General features: G+C 33.5%; 1 protein-coding gene across 1 annotated transcript; it reads left to right on the forward strand.

Moving 5' to 3' along the window:
- The first annotated feature begins 609 nt into the window (after positions 1–609).
- On the forward strand, positions 610–6602 carry LOC129899865 (uncharacterized). Its single transcript, XM_055974873.1, has 3 exons — positions 610–628; positions 2574–2719; positions 5975–6602. The coding sequence occupies exons 1-3, from the start codon at positions 610–612 to the stop codon at positions 6248–6250; spliced, it is 441 nt and encodes a 146-aa protein (XP_055830848.1). The 3' UTR covers positions 6251–6602.
- Positions 6603–21420: the final 14818 nt, after the last annotated feature.

The following is a 21420-nucleotide window of genomic DNA, read 5'->3' on the forward strand; positions in this document are numbered from 1 at the left end:
TTCTGTTCTTATCTGAGGGGGGTCCCTTTGAATCGAGTATATTTTATTTTTTTTAAGAATACATTTTTTTATTTTAATTTTTTGGAGAGAAAAGAAAAGACATTTTGACTTGATACTTGCTATTTAGTCCTAATTTTTAGTAGTATTTGCTTGAGAATGTTTGATTGCTCAAAAAGATAATAGACTATTTGACACCTAGGCTCATAGTTGTTACTCTGTATATAGCTTATTTTATTTTATAGTTTTTTATGGCCCTATTTATCTAAAAAGTATAATTGATCCATCTTGATTGAAATTTGTGCCATGTGTGGTGAGAGTTTGTTTATTCTATGTTTTGCATCTTAGTCTAGAACTTGCCCTGCATGTTGTTGAAGCAAAATAAATAAAAATATTGCTCTATTTAGAAGATGATAATAGGCGTTTTTTTATTTGTCTTGTAAATTTTAGCATTTTTAGATATTATATCATTAGTTAGCCCTTTTGAGCCTGTAGCCTTTTGTTGGTATCCACATTTTTGCTTTTACTCTTTTTTTGAATCCTTAGTTTTTGCACCTTGATTCCTTGAGCACTATAGCATAGACTTATTATAAGTGTTAAATCTGAAAAAGGATGGTTAAGTGCAAAAAAGGTAAGCAATGATAGTTATAAAGTGATGAAAAAGCCCTCTTAATGTGATATCAAAAAAAGGAGAAAAAAATATTTGCTTGAGAAAAAAAATTAAAACATTCTTGATGAGATGAAATTATTAGTGAAATAATTGGAGATAGGGCTAAAATAAAGAGAGAAAATAACTGGTGATGAAATCTTAAAGTGCAAAGTGCTTAAGAAAGTGTAAGTCACTATTATATAGTTTCCTAGTCGTTCCCCAGCCTACATTACAATCCATTAAAAAGTCCTATGTCATTCTATTCGAGCATGCTTAATTAGTAGAGATGTACATAATGGGAAAACCTATGGTTCTCTATGTGCAAACATGTGAATTCGTTTCACTACAGGAAAACTGTGAATTACATGGGGATCTTACCTAGGAAAAATTGTGGTAGGTATTTCTTGCGGATTTCCTTGTGAAAAAATTAAATTCCTCAATATTAGAATATATTACTTACGAAATGTATATTCCCAACAAATTTCACATTTAAATTTGGCGCTATTTTGCGCAAAATTCATACTTGCAACATTACTTGGGAAAAAGTATGGGCAAGTATATTATCTCTAGGTAAATCCGGAGGTACATGAACAAAAAATATATTTTATATTAAATTTTTTATTCCAGAGAAAAATCCTCAGATAGTCTATCCTATGGATTTTCCTAGAGATATTTTGGTGTAAATTTATCTGGGATTTTATTACTTGAGAAATTATTTGGGGATTAGTTTGCTGCGAATTTTGGTGGGGATTTATATTTGGGGATTTAGTTGAGAATTTTATTACCTGGGGATATATTAGGGGATTTTTTACCGAGACTAATTTAGTTGAAAATTATTTCTTGAAAATTTATGTAGCAATTTTGTGACTTGAAAAATTAACAAATTACATAAAAGAATATTATAATAACATTAGTAAATATAATTTGAATAATCAAACGTTAAAATCGAAGAATAACAAACATTAAAAAAAATTAAACATTAAACTGGTGGACATGTACAAATTAATTAACAAAAGATGCTCAAGAGTTAGTTTATTATAGACGGTTTCAAAAATGTATTCATGATAAATAATCAGTCTTGACTCATTATTGAGATTGTTGAATAGTCATTACTGAGCGAGAAAATTAGAGAGGTGAGAATTTGTTGTCCAAATTAAAGATAGAGAAGATTTGTATCTTGATGACGTGGAAAAGGGGTATAAAAAGGCGAATATGTCATATATGGTCACACAAATATTTTACGCACAACAAAAGAAATATTATCGGACACATTTTCAAACAGTGGCTATTGACCATAATACTTTAGGGCGAGTAGACCTTTTCTATTGATTTTTATTGATTAATTTCAATACAATTGCAAAGAATCTGATATTGAACAATACAATGCAATAGAAACGTACACTTAAGGATAGACTGGTTGAAAATAAATTATCTTGGGATTAATATTTCGGTATCAACTATATCATGAATTAGCTTATCCCTTATCCCTTTTGTCCCAAATGTGGTAGGAAATAATATTAGCTTGCAAATTTCATGTGGACGGTAGCGATTTACTTTTCTATTGGTTAATGTAATATCTTTGTAGCCTATAAATAATAGTTTCACCACAATTCGTAAGGCTCAGACTGATGAATACAATAATAATACAATTATATTCTTACGCTCTAATCTTTCAATTATTATATGAAGTCTTTGAATGTTTAAGATTTTAAAAATATTTTTTACAAGATCATCCCAAAGCTCCACCCTCCGCTTCTCGATGACGTAAGGTTTTTATATTTTAAAATTCCTTATTTATTTATAAATAAAAGAAAAGATACTAAAGTGTTATTCACTTAAGTGTTATACGGAAGAGGGATCACGTCAAAAAACAAATATAAAGAAAAAACATAAAAAGCTAAAAAGTCCCCCCCCCCCCCCCACAAAGTCCCCCCCCCCCCCCGCTTGACCCTTCACTTTCTTACTCATCAAAATCACCATTTTCATTGGAAAAAAGCAACTCTCTCAATTGTGGTCGTTCTATATGGAAGACGAATCCAAACACAATCAACATCTTCAGAAATTAAAGTAGAGGTTAATTTTCAAACTCTATAATGTCTGATATTTTTATGCTCTGTTTGATTAATTTTTTGTGTTAGTTTAATGCTCTGTTTGATAAGTTTATATATTCATTTTAATTATGTAATTTTAAGTGTTGACCAACAAACCTAGGAACTATGACTCAGATGTCAATTTTACTTATATATTGAAAATTAGTTTGTATGCTCTGTTTGGGTTCATAGTAGTTTATATGCTGGTGATGTTTTGATCCAAAAAATGTAAAAGTTACTTTTATTTTTAAAAAAATTAACTTTCCTTCATAGTGTAGGATACCCAAAATCAATACAAAGTATCAAGATTTCAACTAGTTATTTAAATTTCTCTGTTTATATGTTTAAATATATTTACCTTTTGATTCAGAAAATGAATATTTCCGAGCATCAAAAATGGATGGTATATAGACTTCTTCCAGGTCGATCGGCATATACAAATGAATTTATAAGCGGAATGAATGAGTTTATTGAATTTGGTTGTAGTCCACAGAAGTTTTTGTCTGAAAAAGTCATAAGGTGTCTTTGTAAGCTTTGTAAAAATATGAAGTTTTTGGCATCCGATGAAGTTAATGTACATGTTTTTAAAAAAGGGTTCACACTAGGTTATTGGTATTGGACCTCACATGGAGAGGAAGCACCTTCTATTAATTTGAATGAACATGTCAATTTAGGTGCTTCTAGTAGACATCAAGGATGTAGCTTTGACATGCCTTCAGACAGCCAAGGTAACATTCTACGGAAAAACTACGAACACGTAAATAGATATCAAGGTATGATTTATGATGCTGCTGGTGTAGAATTTAGGCATCATGTTGAACAAAATGTAGAAGAGTCTCTGAATATGGGTGCTACTAAATTTTATGAAATGTTGAATTCAGCTCAAGAACCCTTATGGTCTGGATGTAAATATTTATGAGTATTAAATCTGAATACAATATGTCCCATGGTTGTTTTGATGCAATGGCACAATTAATGAAGGACACGAGTTATCCAGTTAATAGGATGCCTCCTGATTACTATAGGGCAAAGAAGTTGGGTCGGGGCTTGGTCTAACTAGTCAAAAGATTGATTGTTGTGTTAATGGATGTATGTTGTATTACAAGGATGATAAAGAGATGATATAATGTAAGTTTCGTAAAGAACCTCACTACAAAGAATGCTCAGGAAGGAAGGGTAGCAAAAAGGTTCCGTGATTGTCACTCCCTATAATCTTCCTCCTGATATTTGTATGACTGCGCCCGACATGTTCTTAACATTGATCATTCCAGGTCCTCACAATCCCAAGAACAAAATTTATGTGTATCTTCAACCATTAATAGATGAGTTACTACAATTATGGACAGATGGTGCACTAACTTATGATGACCATATTGGTTAGAAAATAATCTAGAAACGGTAAAAAGGAAAAAGTGGCTAACTGAGTATATGCCATTCACTTGGAGTAATAGATGACCATATTGGTCTGTTAGTTTTAATTGGGGTGGAGTTCTTAGCTAGTGAAACCAAAAGTGCATAAGTTTTATAAACTTAAAGAACAAAGGTGCTTAGGGTCATACTTAAAGGATAAAGTTGAGCCTACCATAGGGAAATAGTTTATAAGCTTTGAAAATATGCATAGAAAAATGTTGCTAAGTTTTTTCGAAACTTATGATTTTTAATGAACATCGATAATCATGTAAAATAGAGAGTGACATCATCACACATGTTTGTTAATGCCTTGGTAAAAATGGATCCACGAACTTGATAAGATTTACCTTTGAGAATTTTTCCAATAAACAAGAATGTGTACCTTGATACATTCTTCTTAACCATCTATGTCTTTTCCTTCGAGGTTATAATCTTAGAAATCCCAGGTTATCCATCACTTTCATTTTCTGAATCTCTCGATGATTTTTTTGAGAGTGCTCATATTTTGCAACATTAGAAAGTACCCCAAATGAAAACAAATGAACATCTATATTTTGAATTCTTAGTTAATACATTTAGCTTCAGTTCGAGTAAGCTCAAGTTTGTTTACATTCAGATTGTTTTAGGTTGTTTTATATCTGCAACTCAATGTGTTTTAGAATAAATGAATTCAACATTCATTTTTCTTCATTTTGAATGCTTAGTTAAGACATTAAGCTTCAATTGAGTGAGAACAAGAGTTCGTTTTTTTTGGTTTGATTGTCTTTTTAAAATCCTTAAAGTGGTTCGTTTCTTTTGTTTAAATAAATGAAATTTATTTGTAAGTCTCATTCTATCATTAAGATGGCTTAAAATATGTTGTTCATCATCTTAACAGATGCCGAGTTACTGCTTGTGAAGATGATGATATCATCTGGCATAAACTAAATTGTTAATTTGAGTAACCACTTCTCATTTTTGCTAGTTGTTTTTACATTTGATATATATGTTTGGGTTAACAAGAGGGATCCAGATTTATTTGGGGAATGGGACTTTGAGGTGAATTTGTGATCTCATATATCTGCATCTCCCTTCATTGCTTGTTGTACTAATATACAAAGAGGGTATATACTTTTTCTCCTATCATGTGTTCCTTTTTTTTTCATTTTGATTGGACTGTGCATTTTGAAAATGCATTATATTTCAAGGGTTATATCTAATTTTGATTGTCAGATCTTAAGCCCAACGTATGTGGTGGGATTTGATAAAAACTTTACAAGCATATAATCTACATATATCCGCCTGTTAATAGATCATTTCTACTCAATGAACTTGCTTCCTCATAATGTCACGAGTGCTGAAGCTCTTGTGCATTAGATAAACCAAAATGGAAACTAGGGCAAAATATGCTAGAGTATTGTTGTTGAACGGACAATGTTGAGAAAAAGTGAGTTTTTGAGATTTTGGGTATTAACAAACCTGAAAAATCTTGAGAGACTTAAAGGCTGAATATCAAACCTTCGAAAAGCTTCTCTATAGAACTCCAAAGACATAGGAGTCTATTGCCAAAGTTGTGGCCAACTTAAATTGATATTTGGTCCATATTTAATAATTAAATTCATTTCTTGTAGTTAAACAGAGATGAACTTTTAAATACCCCTGATTCTAGTTTTTATACTACTACTTTAGATTTTGTTTACCCAAAATTCTAGAAAAAGCAGGTTTACTTAACCCTTACTGGATAACAATCGTTCTCTAGCATGCCTCATATTTCTTTTCTATTGCTTTTGCTAATAAAATATTTTCTAATGGCACTATACATGTTTTGAAATACTCTACTCTTATGCAGATTGAGTTTGAAAGAAAGAAACAAGAAATATTAGCAGCTCAGAATGTATTAGCTAGGGAAGAAGAAACAAGTTCAGCTGCTCAACCTTCTCAATTAAACGAAATGGATATACGGGTGCAATCGGTTGGTGGAAAGAAACAAGGAAGAGTCAAAGGCCTTGGATCCCTGGTTCGAACTGTAAAGGCATCAAACCAATCAACATCGACTTTGCTGAGTGAAATTGATGAGATGATTAGGTCTCAGGTAAATGCTTCAAATATTGATTTGTATGCTTAGTTGGAGAACGAGCGACACAAAAATAAGAAAATGAGAAAGGAATTAGACTTGTTGAAGAATCATGTATACAAGAAGTCATCTTTAAATAAGAGATCATCTCAGGAAGAAGACAACCAAGCTTATGAGAATGAAATTGATGATAACTCTAATGACATGAATGAAAGAGATTCTGACCTTGATAACGTGGATGAAAGTGACTATAATTATGATTGAGATGGCTGGTAGTATTATTGAGGGTTTAAATTTGAAATATTTTATTTTGGACCATTTAAGAATCATACATTATTGACATGGATGTTATGAGTTATGTTTTTTGTTAGTTTGAATGATTTACTTTAGACTTGTGTTGAATGATGTTTTTGAGAATTATTGGAGGTTTCAAATAGATTTTTGTTTAATTATGAAATTTATCTAGCGATTTAAATGTGAATAATTATTTTGGGATTTTTATGGGGATGTTCGTGCTAAAAAATTCATGAAAAGTTTCTTGCGAGAATTTGTTCATGCGGATTGACTTGGGGAATTTCCTAGGAATCTTCTTGCGAAATTGTTTCACAAATATCCGTAAGAAATTTTATTTTGTTAATTAGGAATTTCAACACGCAAACTTCCTACGAATTTGCTTGGAGATCTTCATGGGGAATAACTTGTGGATTTTTTAATGAAAATCTGCAGGCAAATTCCTTTTCATATAAAATTTTACAAAAAAAATCTTGCAAATTTTTTATAGTTAATCGTAGATAAATTTACAAATAAGGTATGTGCGGATTTATTTCCGCAACTAACTTACCTAGGGATTTTCTAAATTCGCAAGTTATAGTTACCTATTAAGGTTTTTCCATCGGATTTCAATTGGCAAGAAAATTCGCAGGTAATCAAATTACTTGGGAATTTTACTACATTATCCCTATAAATATCCTCAGGTAATCAACACTTTTCTTGTAGTGTTTGTGAGTGTGAGAGTTGTTCTTTGATGTTAAGTCCTTAATTTATATTCAATTTTTAAATTGAGTGTGTGTACTAATTTTTCTTGTGAGGACACTTGTTTAATGATAAATAGGTGATTTTATTAGCTTTCTATGATAGAGTAAGTGAACAAACTCAAATTTGATGAGTTAGAGTCCTTCTTTAAGATTAGGAGGTTAAAAATTTGTTGTTTTATGGTATATCTTGCATGATGATTGGGAAGTGTACTTCATATTTTGAAATTTTTGTATGGCCTAATTATTTGTATCAATCAAAGTTATGGTGCTCCTAGTTTGATTTTTTGATGATCTTTAATGTTTGTTCGAGGATGAGTAAAAATACATATTTTTAGTCATTATTTACTTCATATTTAATATTTTTCTTTTTCCTTTTTGAGCATAAATTTTATAGATTGTGCGAAATACTGTATTTTATTTGTAGGATTAAATTAATGTGAAGATGAACATATTTGGAGTCAAAATAAATTAAAGATGAGGGATTAAAAAAGAAAATTAAGAAGGTAGCTTAATGAATTAAATTAAATATTATATTATATTTTTATATATATTCAAACTTTGCCAAGGAAAAGAAGTGGGCAGCTTGAGGAATTGCGGCGCACGTTCAGTCACACGAACGCACTGCGTCGTCACGCACGAAAACCAATTTTCTTTAGTTTTGATTTTCCAATTTATTTTAGACTAATTTATTTTATTTGGAGTTTTTTTTTATACTTATAAATATTCCATAAAATTAGTTTTTAGGAAAAAGAAACTTTTGACCTAGGGTTCATTTTTTTCTTCTTCTTTTCTCAAGACATTAGTATCTAAATACCCTTGTTCTAGGTCTGCGGCTACAAGTGATGGTTTAGTATCAATTTCTTTGGATGAAGATTGGCTATCATTTAAAGTTATTCTTGTATCTTTGATTTTATTATTTTAATTCTTAGCTATCAATAGAATATATTTATTGTCTACTCTTAAACTCGGGAGAGGAGTAGAGGGATAGAACGTGGGATGACATGAGCGTATTCATTCTAGGTAAGAACTTAGAATGATTTGTATATAGGATACTTGTGACATATACCTATATGCCGTGTTTGGTTAATAAACAAGATGATAGCTTAATGCTCCATGATTGGTTCGTGTCTATCCCCATTCAATGATGTAGTTAGACTGTTAATTGTGGTAGGCAATTAAAGATCGGAAGATCATGATTGTAAAATTAACCTTGTAAAGTAATGGCTTGATAACTTATTAGATTCTAAAGTAAAAGATATTATGCCTGAACTCATGTTACGCTGCAGCCCTGGGATTTTTCCAATCATTGTAAGTATATTTCATTATTTACTTCTTGCACTTGTTAGCTTAGAATTACTAGTCGCACTCTTTTAGCTCACTTAAATAAATAATTAGAGTTAATATAATTTAAGAAAATAGTTAATCGATAAAGTCTCTGTGGGTTCGACATCCAACTCGAAAGAGACACTTTATTACTTGAATGACCGCGTACACTTGCATGTGCATTTGGACGCAACAGTATGTAAGGCTAATCACCATATTGGACCAAGTTCTTCCTATGTCCTACATCTTTGTTAAGTCAGCATGAGTTTGAGTTTGCGTTTCAAGCCTGCTAAATTTAGTTCTTGAGTTACTTATATAATTTTTCAATAAGTTCCTTGTATATTTATGAGCAAATAGACAAATGCCTCCCAATCTATAATCGAATTCTCAACTACACACCTATATTTTACAAATTTTAAAACAGAATAAATAGCACCCTAAAACTAGAAAAACACATTCTTCACGTGCATTGAAGCACACACGCTATCAGTTGTCAACAGTCAAATATACCAAAAAAAGGGTAATTATTGTTCTTCTCCATCATCTTCACTCTTCACACACACTTTTCCACAATCTTCAGCCATGTTTTCTCTGACTTTAAACTCCCTAATTTCCTATCTCTTTCTATCCCATTCCTCCATAGTCACCCCCACCTTCCATAACCCACAAATTAAATCTCAATCTAAGATCCATATCAACATTTATCATTGGAGAACCTAAAAATAAACTAAAAGAAAAGTGAGGGGAATGAAAGAGAGAGAACAAATGGAGAAAGTGTGGATGCCATTTATGGAGGTCAACGGGGATGAGTACTATCATCTCAAGGAAGATGAGGAAGAGCCGACGACACATTCAATGTCATCGTCGTCGATGTCGACGACGTCTACTTTGAAGAGAAATAGGTTGATTCACCACCAATTGAACAATTAATGAGATTGATAACATTTGAATTCTGATATATAGTTGATTGATTTAGATTTGAGATTGAGAATTAAAGGATTTATTAATAAAAACAAAAAAAAACTTTCTTTTGGGTGTTCAATTGGATTTGATGTAAACCCAATTTGATATTTTTCAAATCTGATTCAATTTTTTTTGGGTGTTATAAATACATGTCATTTTTATCTATAATTTATTTGATTGATTTTGTAATTTTTTTACATGAAAGTTTAAAAACTTGTGTGAAATTAATTATGGTGAATCCGGTGAAGATGGTGGTGGCAGTGGCTGCGTAGAGATGGTTAGTGGTGGAGGAATTTGGTCTTTGTTTCTATGGAGAAGAAATACAATAAATACAAAAAAGAAAAAAAATTAAAAATACATATATTTATGAAAAATATATTGAAAATAAAGGTTTTCTTTTGGGCTCACTCTCTCAATGAGAGTGAAATGCACTCACTTTGCCAACTAGGCATTTAGGTAGGTAATAATTTCAGTTTTAAGCACTTCTGGTGTGTGTGTGTGATAGGACTCCCGTTAAGGTAATGCGTGTAGATGGAAATTCGGATATAGGTTAGGGGGCTTTTGGCTATTTTCTCTATATTTATTAATATTGGGATTATCTCTATGAATTCAAGTTCTTGAATTTTTTGTTCATGTTTGCATTCACGCTGTCATGACCCAACTCCGTAGGCCGCGACTGGGGTCCGACCTGGACCCCCGTATACATATCTGTCAGTTGTAGTCAAATCGGACTATGAACAAGGTGATACTACTCACAAAAACCCCAATGGTTAAAACTTCTTCGTGTTCGTTTGGCCTCTTTCATTCGTGTCATAACATATAAGGGCATGCAAGCCGACAAGACTGCTATAACGAAAACATTCACAACGTGCCGTATAGGCACAATCAAAACGAACTCACAAACAACCCACATCTATATGTCTACAGACCTCTAGGAATAGTAACAACAATATATGGCGGGACAGGGCCCCCGTCGTACCCCTGAATGTACAGATATATACACATTAAGTGACCAGTATCAAAAGTTGGGCTCCAGAATAGTGAAGCACTTCCAACATAGCTGAGAGGAACTCCTAAGCTGGCGGATCTCTAGAATGAACATCTGTACCTGCGGGCATAAAATGCAGCCCCCCGAGAAAAGGGGGGTCAGTACGATATATGTACTGAGTATATAAAGCATAACACATCATAACTGAGACCATAACTGAAATAGGGATGCAGGGGACAAGTATAATAGCTTAACAAATTACTATACCTGTACCTTAGGACACATAAATCATACACCTCATCATATGCTGTGCCCCGCCCTCTAGTGAACTCGGTGTTATAATCATATTGTCATATTCACATGCCATCGTATCATCATGCATTTCATTTCATCATATCATCATATACGGTATCATATCCTCGTATACGGTATAATCTTATCATGTATGTCATCGTATCACATCTGATTCACTACGGGGCTCGGGGTCACAATGTATCACTCTAATCTCCTATACATGCCTACATAAAGTATCTGGCCCTTTAGTGAGGGACTCGGTGAATGGAGTGGTGTACGTCTATAGCGTACAATCATAATATACATACCGTACCCGACCCTCTAAGGAGGGACTCGGTGTTCCTTCCTTATTTCGCCACATATACTATCATATTACAGGTTGCCCAGGACTCAGTGAATAATCGTATCGTCATAACATATAACATATATCACACCTCATGTACGACATCATCTCCTTGTGCGTGGAACTATACACATCCGGCCCAGAACGCGGTGAAAAAATTAGTAAAGCTACGCCCGACATAATATCTGGCCCATCGTGGGACGCAAAGAAAGAAGGGTTACAGCATGCACGAGTAGAGTAATGAGAAACTATATGCAACTAAGTCATTATTTGAGAGTCAATGAAACCGTCAAGTGAATCGTCACGTGAAGACCAGAAAGGTACTTATCTGAAGTGCCCTTTAGATGTCACTAGGGGTTACATCAATTGGGGCCTCAGGAATCACAGACATGCATCAAGACAATGCCACATAACTTATGCAATCAGAAACATGGTTTATGCAATCAGAGACACAATTATGCAATCAGAGACATTGATCATTCAGAGCCTTCAAAAAGAGAAGCTGGTACCTCCACTTACTATTCATTATATAGCAGGCTCGAGAATAGTAGTTTGACTACTTTCAGACTCTAAATATTAAGAAGTGACTACAAGTCACGAGTTACACTCAGAGATCTTAAATGGGATTACCTCTAAACCCACATCATATATCATTTTACTTAAGATTAAGTCATTCTAAAGGAAAGAAGAAATAGGCTTTACCTGTACTACTTTTCATCACATAGATGACTTGAAGGCAATGACTCAGCTATTGCAGGAGTTCTAATATCAAGAAGTAAATGAGGGTCTCGACTCATACTCAGGGCTTTACGAATGGATTGAATCCCAAATATCATATACATATCATTTATAACTTATATCTAAGACATGCCAAAAAAAAAGAAAAATAGCTCTACATACTTATTCCAAAAACACGCCAAAGGAAAGCTTCACATACCTTGTTTGAGTTACTCCTTATCCTGTTCGCCTAGTCGTACTTCGAACCTATCCAACATAAAATTAATATGACTATCAACCCTTCTTAACTTTCCAGCATCTTAGGTTACACCTTAGTATCAATGGAATCTATTTCCTTAGTCGTTTCCTCGACTAGTTCTTTAGTTTGTTAAGGCGTTAGCGAAAATTGGGCAGCACCTCCCCTATAATGTGCCCTATCCGAATTTCCAATTAGGTCCCTAAAACCTACAGCCAACCAAAAAAAACAACCTGCAGCAATTCACACCAACAATATATAACATAAACTCCAAACGACTTGTTCAAAAATATGATATCACAATAGGGCGTCTAGCCTCTATTTTGTAACACCTTTAATTATACGCAACGAGGGGTCATGTGGATTAGAACAGAAGCACACTAACATACATTAGAACATATTTAGGCCCTGCAACAACACATCACACCCTTGCAGCAGCAACTCACAAGAACAACGCCTTACTTCGACGACAATTTGACTATAACGACTACAATTTAGCTTATTTCGAACGCCGAACTTTTCAAACCTTTTTACCAACTTCCAGCATACCACAAGGTGTTTAATACACCCTATAATAACATAATAAACTTAAAATTAGAGGGGAAGACCTTACCTTACCCGAAATTAGCTAAAACTAGCTAAAACTTGCTTCGAAAATCTTTTGTCGTGCTGAAACGGAGCAGACTGTTTTTGACACTTCTTCGCTGCCCCAAATTATGATTTTAAGCTATTAAACATCATTATACAACCGTGGGATACCATAAATAATTAATTCACGGAATGAAAGTCGGGGCTTACCTCAAAGAGGTCCAAACCCGCAGCTCCCTCTTTGCCCCTCAACGTTTTTCTCTTCTTCTTTTCTTCCAAATTTCCAATCATAAAGCTGAATTTTTGATTCCATAAACATCATAAATCAAATATATACATATCCACGTACTTAGGGAACACTGTGGATAATTAATTCACGGAAGAAAAGTGAAGAACTTACCTTAATTTCCTTCAATTTGTGGCTGCTGTTGTGAGCTTTCTTTCTCTCACGTTTCTCTCTATAATTTGGCTGATTTTTGGACTCCAAATGACTTAAGAGTCATTAACATACATATATAGGGTCCCTTAGGAAGTGACACGTGTCAGCCCTAAGGGTGACACGTGTCAAATCATTATTGGGCCACAGATCCATGCTTTCAAGAAGGGGTTGCCACGTGGCAGTAGGGCCTACCTCCCCCAAGAAGGTGGGTCACCTACTTGCTTAGGTTCTGCCACGTGTCACCCTCCCATTGGCTGCCCCGCATAATTTTTTTTTCTTTCCCGTGGGTTCGTAATCTCGTCTTATTTTAAGAGCCTATGTCATCCGTGCTATGTAAGCTTGATATATCCTTAAGCAACTTAAGTGTATAAGACTCTTAACTTAGTGGCTTACATAGGTAAATCGAGTCCTACAACTCATTTCTTGGCCTCCAATTCCTTCCGAATTTTTATGACTCTATTTCCAACTTTCTCTACGATGGGGTATCACATTCTCTCTTCCTTAGAGTCATTTGATGGTGTCGTAACTTAGGGGGCTCACATGATAGCTTCTAAGTAACTTAAGGAACCTTCCGAGTTAAAGAATGTGGGGTGTAACACATGCGAACCCTAATTGAGTATCTACATTGCTTACTTTAATGCATTATTTTGAAATAAATGGATGAAATATTTTATATCATTAATTGAGCAAGAGTTTGAGTTTTGAGAAGTCATTCATTCACTAATTTTGAGCATGATCATTATCGAGTCTATATGAGTTTGAGTAATAATGCATTTAAATAAATATCTTGAGACAGAGTTGATAAATTAAAGCGACATTTTATGTATTCACTGAGTTGAGGAGTAAAATTTGGCCACATTATTTCTGGTGACGGTATCTGAGTAGATTCACAAATAATCAAGGCTGTAAAGAATTGGCTCACACCCACATCCCCGAATGATAGAAGATGTTTCTTGGGATTTACAAGTTACTATAGAAGATTTGTAGAGGGATTCTATTCTATATCATCTCTATTGACTAAGTTGACTCAGAAGAAGACAAAGTTTCAATGGTCAGATGTTTGTGGGAAATTTTTTCCAGTATAACACCCCCTAAAAACGTTGTATATGATGTTTCAATTATCGATGAAAATGATACAACTTTTGTATTCTCGGCATAACTTTTTATATGATAGTTCAAATTAGGTGGTTCAAATTTCTAAATAACCACAACATCATTACCTACAACTTTTGTGAGACCATATTTTAAGTTTTGGAGGTTAAGTAGGACAAATAAATTAATTATTATAGGACATGGTGCTATAATGAAATAGAGTATTTGAAGAAGGAAAATCATATCTCACTGCAGGATGATCCAAATCAGTTGATTCTTGAACGACATGAAAAAAGACTTCTAGAAAAATAATTCATATGAAGATACCAAATCCTAATGAGGAAGTTATCTTTTTCAAACGCAGCTCCGAAAAAGGGTATTCTATTAAAAGAAGGTTCATCTCACCAATCATGGAAAGATCTAGATCCATTTGACATCACCCATGACATCACAATCTTCCATTAAATTTTTAGATTTTTTATTTATAATTATTTTAATTATTGTTAGTTCCCTCCTTCACACCTATAAATACCCACCTTATTTCATCATTTTGTTCATCAAGCTTTCTCAAGCAACTCTTCTCTCTATACAGTCCTTTGCTCATTCTCAAAATATAGTTTTAGTTCTTAGTAGTGTAGAAATACTATTTTGGTGATTCATATACTCCGGATAGTACACAAAATGCTCCGACAAGGAGAAAAGACTAGGATTCAAGAGTGTTCATTAAGTACTTCGATTCTAAGTAACGCTTCGGATTACACGTATGTAAGGCTTCAATGAGAGTATTACTTCCACTCTTTTACCTAAAATATTTTGATTATATGATAAATTCTGTTTATTTTCTTTAAGTTTTACTCCAAGTTATGTGGGTGTTTATCCATGGATTCTTCCACCCATGTAGTCCGAAAATCTTTCAACTAAATTTCTTGATTTCAAATAAGATTTTCTTATGGGTAATTCTTATTTTTACTTAATAGCATGAATCAAGATTAAAATAATAATTATTGGTCTATTTTGATGCAAAATGATTTCATATGTATGGATTGATGGTTTGCAAATATTTTGTCTATTTAGCTCTTTAAAAATTCTTGAAAGTAGTGGTGGGTTGTTTAAAGCATGATTTTTAGTTAATGGATTTCAAAGTATTTATGCATAATTTCATTTACATATATGTTTGAAAGTTGATGTGATTTAACCCACCTACTTTTGCTATATTTTCAATGAAGTTTGACTTAAAAGTTTTCACTCCAAATAAATATTTATGAAAGAAATATCTATGATCAAAAGGGAGTCTTATGAAATAAAAGAATAATGAAATGATATGAATGATGGATTCTTTATGCAGTAAGAACAATTTTTTTATATTTGAATTACCAAAGGTTTTAATGAGCTATTCTACAGAATATGTTGTTTTGAATTCTCAAGCTATATGCTATGACTATTTTGAAGTATTAAACTATTCTGTGGGATTGACTTAGCACCAAATGAGTCATTGAGGTGAGATTCTGTAAGGAAATCCTAGTAGCAACCCCTTGTCTCATTAGCTATGTGCAAACATAGGAGCCCTTGTAGGCTTAGGCTAATGGATCCATGAAAGCCCTTAAAGTTAAAATTAAAAAAATGAATAAAGTTGACAGAGTTCTACTCAGAAAGTAGTCTCCCCGGCCAACATAGGGGGTTATGTTGGATTCTATGTAATAACTTGCATGGTCTTAAATGTCGATTATGGTCATTTTCCCACAAAATAAATATTTTAAAGGATATCTATATGATTGATTATGCATACATTGCATCATGTTTCATATTACATAAATGTTTTAATGTTTCCTTAATGTTCATGAATGCTTACATACTTAGTACATTCAAATTACTAACGCATACTTTTTTGCCTACATGATATCACAATGTAGGGACCGGTGCTCCTCCTCGTTTTCCTCCATATGGCTAGTTGAGATTTTATTTGAAGGCTATTTTGGCGAGTTACCATGTTTTGGGAATAATACTCATTAGTCTTTCTAGCTAATGATATGTTGAGACCTTTAAACACTTACTATGAAAATTCATTCTATTTTGATTGAGGGTGAGCTAGGGATTTGTCTTAACCCCCGGTAAATCTAAAAGTTAGAGGTATTATTAGACATATGTAAGTTGAAGATTATTATTATGATTTTCGCTTATTCTTTTTTATCATTACCTATGAAAAGCTAAATGAATGCTAAGAGACTTGTTTGAGGTACTCTCGGGTTTCTCATTCGCAGTGTCACGTCTAGGCAATAGGCTTGGGTCGTGACAAGAATTATTCGACTCATGATCTTGAGGTTGCAGCAAAAGTATTTGCTCTCAAGATATGATGCCATTATCTTTATGGCATGGATGTAGATGTGTTCACTAATCATAAGAGCCTACAATATGTATTTAGCCAAAATTAGATGAACTTGAGGCAGATAAGATGATTTGATTGCTCAAGGATTACAACATGACATTCTCTACCACCTCGTAAAGCTATAACTGTTGTTGATTCTCTTAGCAGGTCATCCATGGGGAGTACTGCCATGTGGAGGAGGAAAAGAAGGAGTTGACTAAAGAAGTGCATAGAATTGCACGTTTGGGAGTTTGCCTTGTGGACTTAGATGAAGGTTGTGTTATTGTTCAGAATGGAGCTGAGTCTTCACAAGTTGTTGAGGTAAATGAAAAGCAAGACCAATATCCTATTCTAGTTAAGTTAAAGGAGGATGTTCACAAACAAAAGGTGATGGCTTTTGCCAAAAGAGAAGATGGTGTGTTGAGGTAATAAAGCAGAATGTGTGTTCCAAATATTGATGGTCTCTGAGACAGAATAGTGGCAGAGGCTCATAGCTCTATATATTCGATTCATCCAGGTTCTACCAAGATGTACTATGACTTGAGTGAAGTCTATTGTAACATCCCCTAAAAATGTTGTATATGATATTTCATTTCTTGCCAAGAAAATGATACAACCTCTGTATTTTGAACATAACTTTTCATAGGATGGTCCAAATTAGGTGATTCAAATTTTTGATAACCATAATATCATTACCTACAACTTTTGTGAAGATCATATTTTAAGTTTCGGAGGTTACGTAGGTCAAATAAATTAATTGTTGTAAGACAGGATGCTGTGATGGAATGGAGTATTTATAGAAGAAAAATCATATCTCACTATAGGATATTCCAAATTGGTTGATTTTTGAACAAAATGAAACTAGACTCTTGATTTCAAGTAATATTTTCTTATGGTAATTCTTATTTTTACTTAATAGTATGAATCATGGTTAAACTAATGATTATTGATATATTTTGATGCAACATAATTTCATATGTATGAATTGATGGTTTGGAAGTAATTCCTCTATTTATCTATTTAAAGGTTCTTGAAATTCATGGTGGGTTGTTTAAAGCATGATTTTTAATTAATGAATTTCAAAGTATTTATGTATATTTATTTACATACATATTTGCAAGTTCAAGTGATTTGAACCCACCTAGTCTTACTATGTTTTTAATAAAGTTTGACTTGAAAGCTTTGACTCCAAATGAAGGTTTATGAAAGAAATATCTATGATCAAAAGGGAGTCTTATAAAATGAAAGAATGATGAAATGATATGAATGATGGATTCTTTATGCAATAAGAACAATTCTTGCATATTTGAATTATCAAATATTTTAATGAGCTATTCTAACGAATATGATGTTTGAATTCTCAAGTTATATGCTATGAATATTTTGAAGTATTAAACTATTCTGTGGGATTGACTTAGCATCGAATGGGGCATTGAGGTGGGATTCGGTAAGAGAATCCTAGTAGCAATCCCTTGTCTCATTAACTATGTGCCAACATAGAAGCCCTTGTAGGCTTAGTCTAATAGATCCATAAATAGCCCTTAAAGTTAAATTTAAAGAAATAAATAAAGTTGACGGAGTTCTACTTGGAAAGTAGTCTCTCTAGCCAACGTAGGAGGTTATGTTGGATTCCATGTAATAGCTTGCATGGTCTTAAATGTCGGTTATGATTATTTTTCCACAAAATGAATGTTTTAAAGGATATCTATATGATTTATTATGCATACATTACATTATGTTCCATGTTACATAAATGCTTTAATGTTTCCTCAATGTTCATGCATCCTTATATACTAGTACATTCAAAGTACTAACGCATACTCTTTTGCCTACATGATATCACCATGTAAAGGACCAGTGCTCCTCCTCATTCTCCTCCACGTGGCTAGTTGAGATTCCATTGAAGACTACTTTTGGTGAGTTCCCATGTTCCGGGAACAATACTCCTTTATCTTTCTAGCTTATAATATGTTGAGATATTTTACTATAGAATTTCTTCTATTATGATTGAGGGTGAGCTAGGGACTTTTCTTAGCCTTGTTAAATCTAAAAGTTAGAGGTATTGTTGGACATATGTAAGTTGAAGATTTACTATTATGATTTCCGCTTATTTATTTATCATCATTACCTATAAAAGGCTAAAAGAATGCTAAGAGGCTTGTTTGAGGTACTTTCAAGTTCTTCATTTGTCATGTCACGTCTAGGCCCTAGGCTTGGGTCGTGACATTTATTGGTTGAATGGTATGAAGAGAGACATTGCAAAATTTGTTTCCAAGTGTCCAAATTATCAATAAGTTAAGGTTGAACATCAAAGGCCTTATGGTGTTGCTCAGAATATAGAGTTTCCAAAGTGGAAGTGGGCTTACCGCTATCTCGCAGGTAGCAAAATTAGATTTGGGTGAATATGGATAAGATGACCTAATCATCCAAATTCTTGCCAGTTAAGACTATAGATTAAATAGAGTATTATGTCAGATCATACATTCATGAAATAGTACGACTTCCTGGAGTTCCCCTAGCTATGATCTCAGACAAAGGTGTTCAATTCACTACACAATTTTAAAAGTCGTTTCAGAAAGGTTTAGCCTCAAAGGTAAATCTTACTACTGCTTTCCATTCTCAGACATGTGGTCAAGCTGTACGTACGATTCAGACTCTTAAGTACATGTTGAGAGCTTATTTGATTGACCTAAAAGGTAATTGGGATGATCACTTTCCTCTCATAGAGTTTACGTACAATACCAGTTTTCACTCAAGTATTTAGATGGCCTTTTATGAGGCTCTTTATTAGCGAAGATGTAGATCACCAATTAGTTGGTTTGAAGTTTGTAAAGCTTAGTTGATAGGGCCTGAAATGGCTTACCAAGCTATGGAGAAGGTGAAGCTTATTCAATAATGGTTGAAAACCGCACAAAGTTGTCAAAAGTACTACACTGATGCTAGGAGAAGAGATATAGCATTTGAGGTAAATGATGGGGTATATATGAAAGTTTCACCCATAAAGGATGTTATGAGATTTGGGAAAAAAGGGAAGCTTAGTCCTCTTTACATTGGTCCTTACAAGATTATTAAGAGAGTTGGCAATGTCTCTTATGAGTTAGAGCTACCATTCGAGTTAGCATCCCTTCATCCAGTGTTTCATATTTTCATGCTTAAGAAGTGTTTAGGAGAACCTTCACTTATTGGTCAGAAAGATATCTTGTTGTATTAGGAGATTCATGTCCAAATCCTTGATCCTTAAGTTCGCAAATTGAGGACCAAAGAGGCCGCACCATTCAAAGTCTTTTGGAGAAATCAGTTTGTTAAAGAGGATACATGGGAAGCCAAAGAGGATATGAAAGCCAAGTATCCTCATTTATTCATTCCTCCTACTATTGATGTTGAAGGTACTATTCCTTTTTCTGATCTCAGATTTATTGCCTTTTTTAGTATTTGAGTAGTTATTCATGAGTTTGAGTCTTTGAGTTCTTGTAATGACCCTCAAGGTCATTTTTAAAATTTTTGTAAAATGACCATTTTACCCCTCCTTTTAGATTCCCTGAGTCGTTTCTGATTTGTATCGGGTGTTGATTTTAGAAAATCCTATGAAAAGTTAAGTCTTTGATAATTTTGAGTTTTCATAAGTTTTAAGTATTAAAAAGTGGTATTTGGGGTCAATCAGAGTTATAGGTCTCAAAATGGAATTCCGTCGATTCCAGCAACTTCGAAATGTCAAAATTGTCTTAGGAGGCTTTACGGAATTATTTTTGGAGTTGTAAAGAAGTTTTGAGGCCTTGAGTTGAGAAATTGAGGAATTTTAAGCCAAGGTTTGACTTTGGTCAACTTTTGGAGTTCCGATGCTCGGAATGAAATTCCATGACTCTATTGGATTCAGGAGATGGGTTTTTTTCTAGAAGAAGTGTTGGTTGAATTTTTAGAAGTCCTGAATCCGTTTTGGTATTTTGAAGGCCTAAGTTGTTTTAGTTGCGACTTTTCGAGTTTTGGATCAATGGGATCTCGAATTCAAATTTTGATGGTTCCATCAGCTCTAGAATAACCAAATTAGGCTAGTAGCACTATTGGAATGACTATCAAGACAATCGATACGAGTTGGGGCCATTTGACGCTTTTGACTTTGAAAGTTAGCCTATGATTGACTTTGGTCAACATTTTTGGAAAATGCACTCAAATGAAAATTTTGACAGCGCGGTTAGTTCCATAATGTCAATTTTGGTCTAGAACGACCCTTCGTTAACTTTTCGAGGCTTTTAGACTAATATCGAGGCCCGTTGTGGAATGTGACTTAAAATGGCTCCTGGGTGTGAGACCCACTTTCTATTAAACTGATCTCGTATGGGAATTCTGAATATGTCATTGAGTCCGGAATATTGAATTTAGTGGGGTAGCATATCTGGTTTATTTTTATCGGATTCCGAACGAATCCCGAGCACCCATCGAAGTTTTTGGAAAATTCCAAAATCTGAAAAATTGCAGCAGCAACATCCCTTTTATTTTGGGTTTTTCTCCAACTTTAAAACTCTTTATCTTGAGTTATATATCTCCAAATTGGGTGATTCAAAAGGCAAACTTGTAAAATTTTTCATGGAGAATGCATTGGAGAGATTAAAATTGATTTCAAACATTCGATTCAGGTAAAAATCTTGATTTTATTTGCAGCAGTGTCCATTTTCAGATTGAGTTTTTGAAGTACTTTGAGAAATTATTTCTTGACCTATATAAATCCTATTTTGGTGATTCAAGGGTCTAAATTCAATATAATTTTGTGAGGACTCTCGTGGTGATCTCAGAAATGCGAGGGGAAGCTTCGTTTGAGGTAAAAGTG

Source organism: Solanum dulcamara, chromosome 8 (assembly GCF_947179165.1).
Source record: "Solanum dulcamara chromosome 8, daSolDulc1.2, whole genome shotgun sequence".
Taxonomy (NCBI): Eukaryota; Viridiplantae; Streptophyta; class Magnoliopsida; order Solanales; family Solanaceae; genus Solanum; species Solanum dulcamara.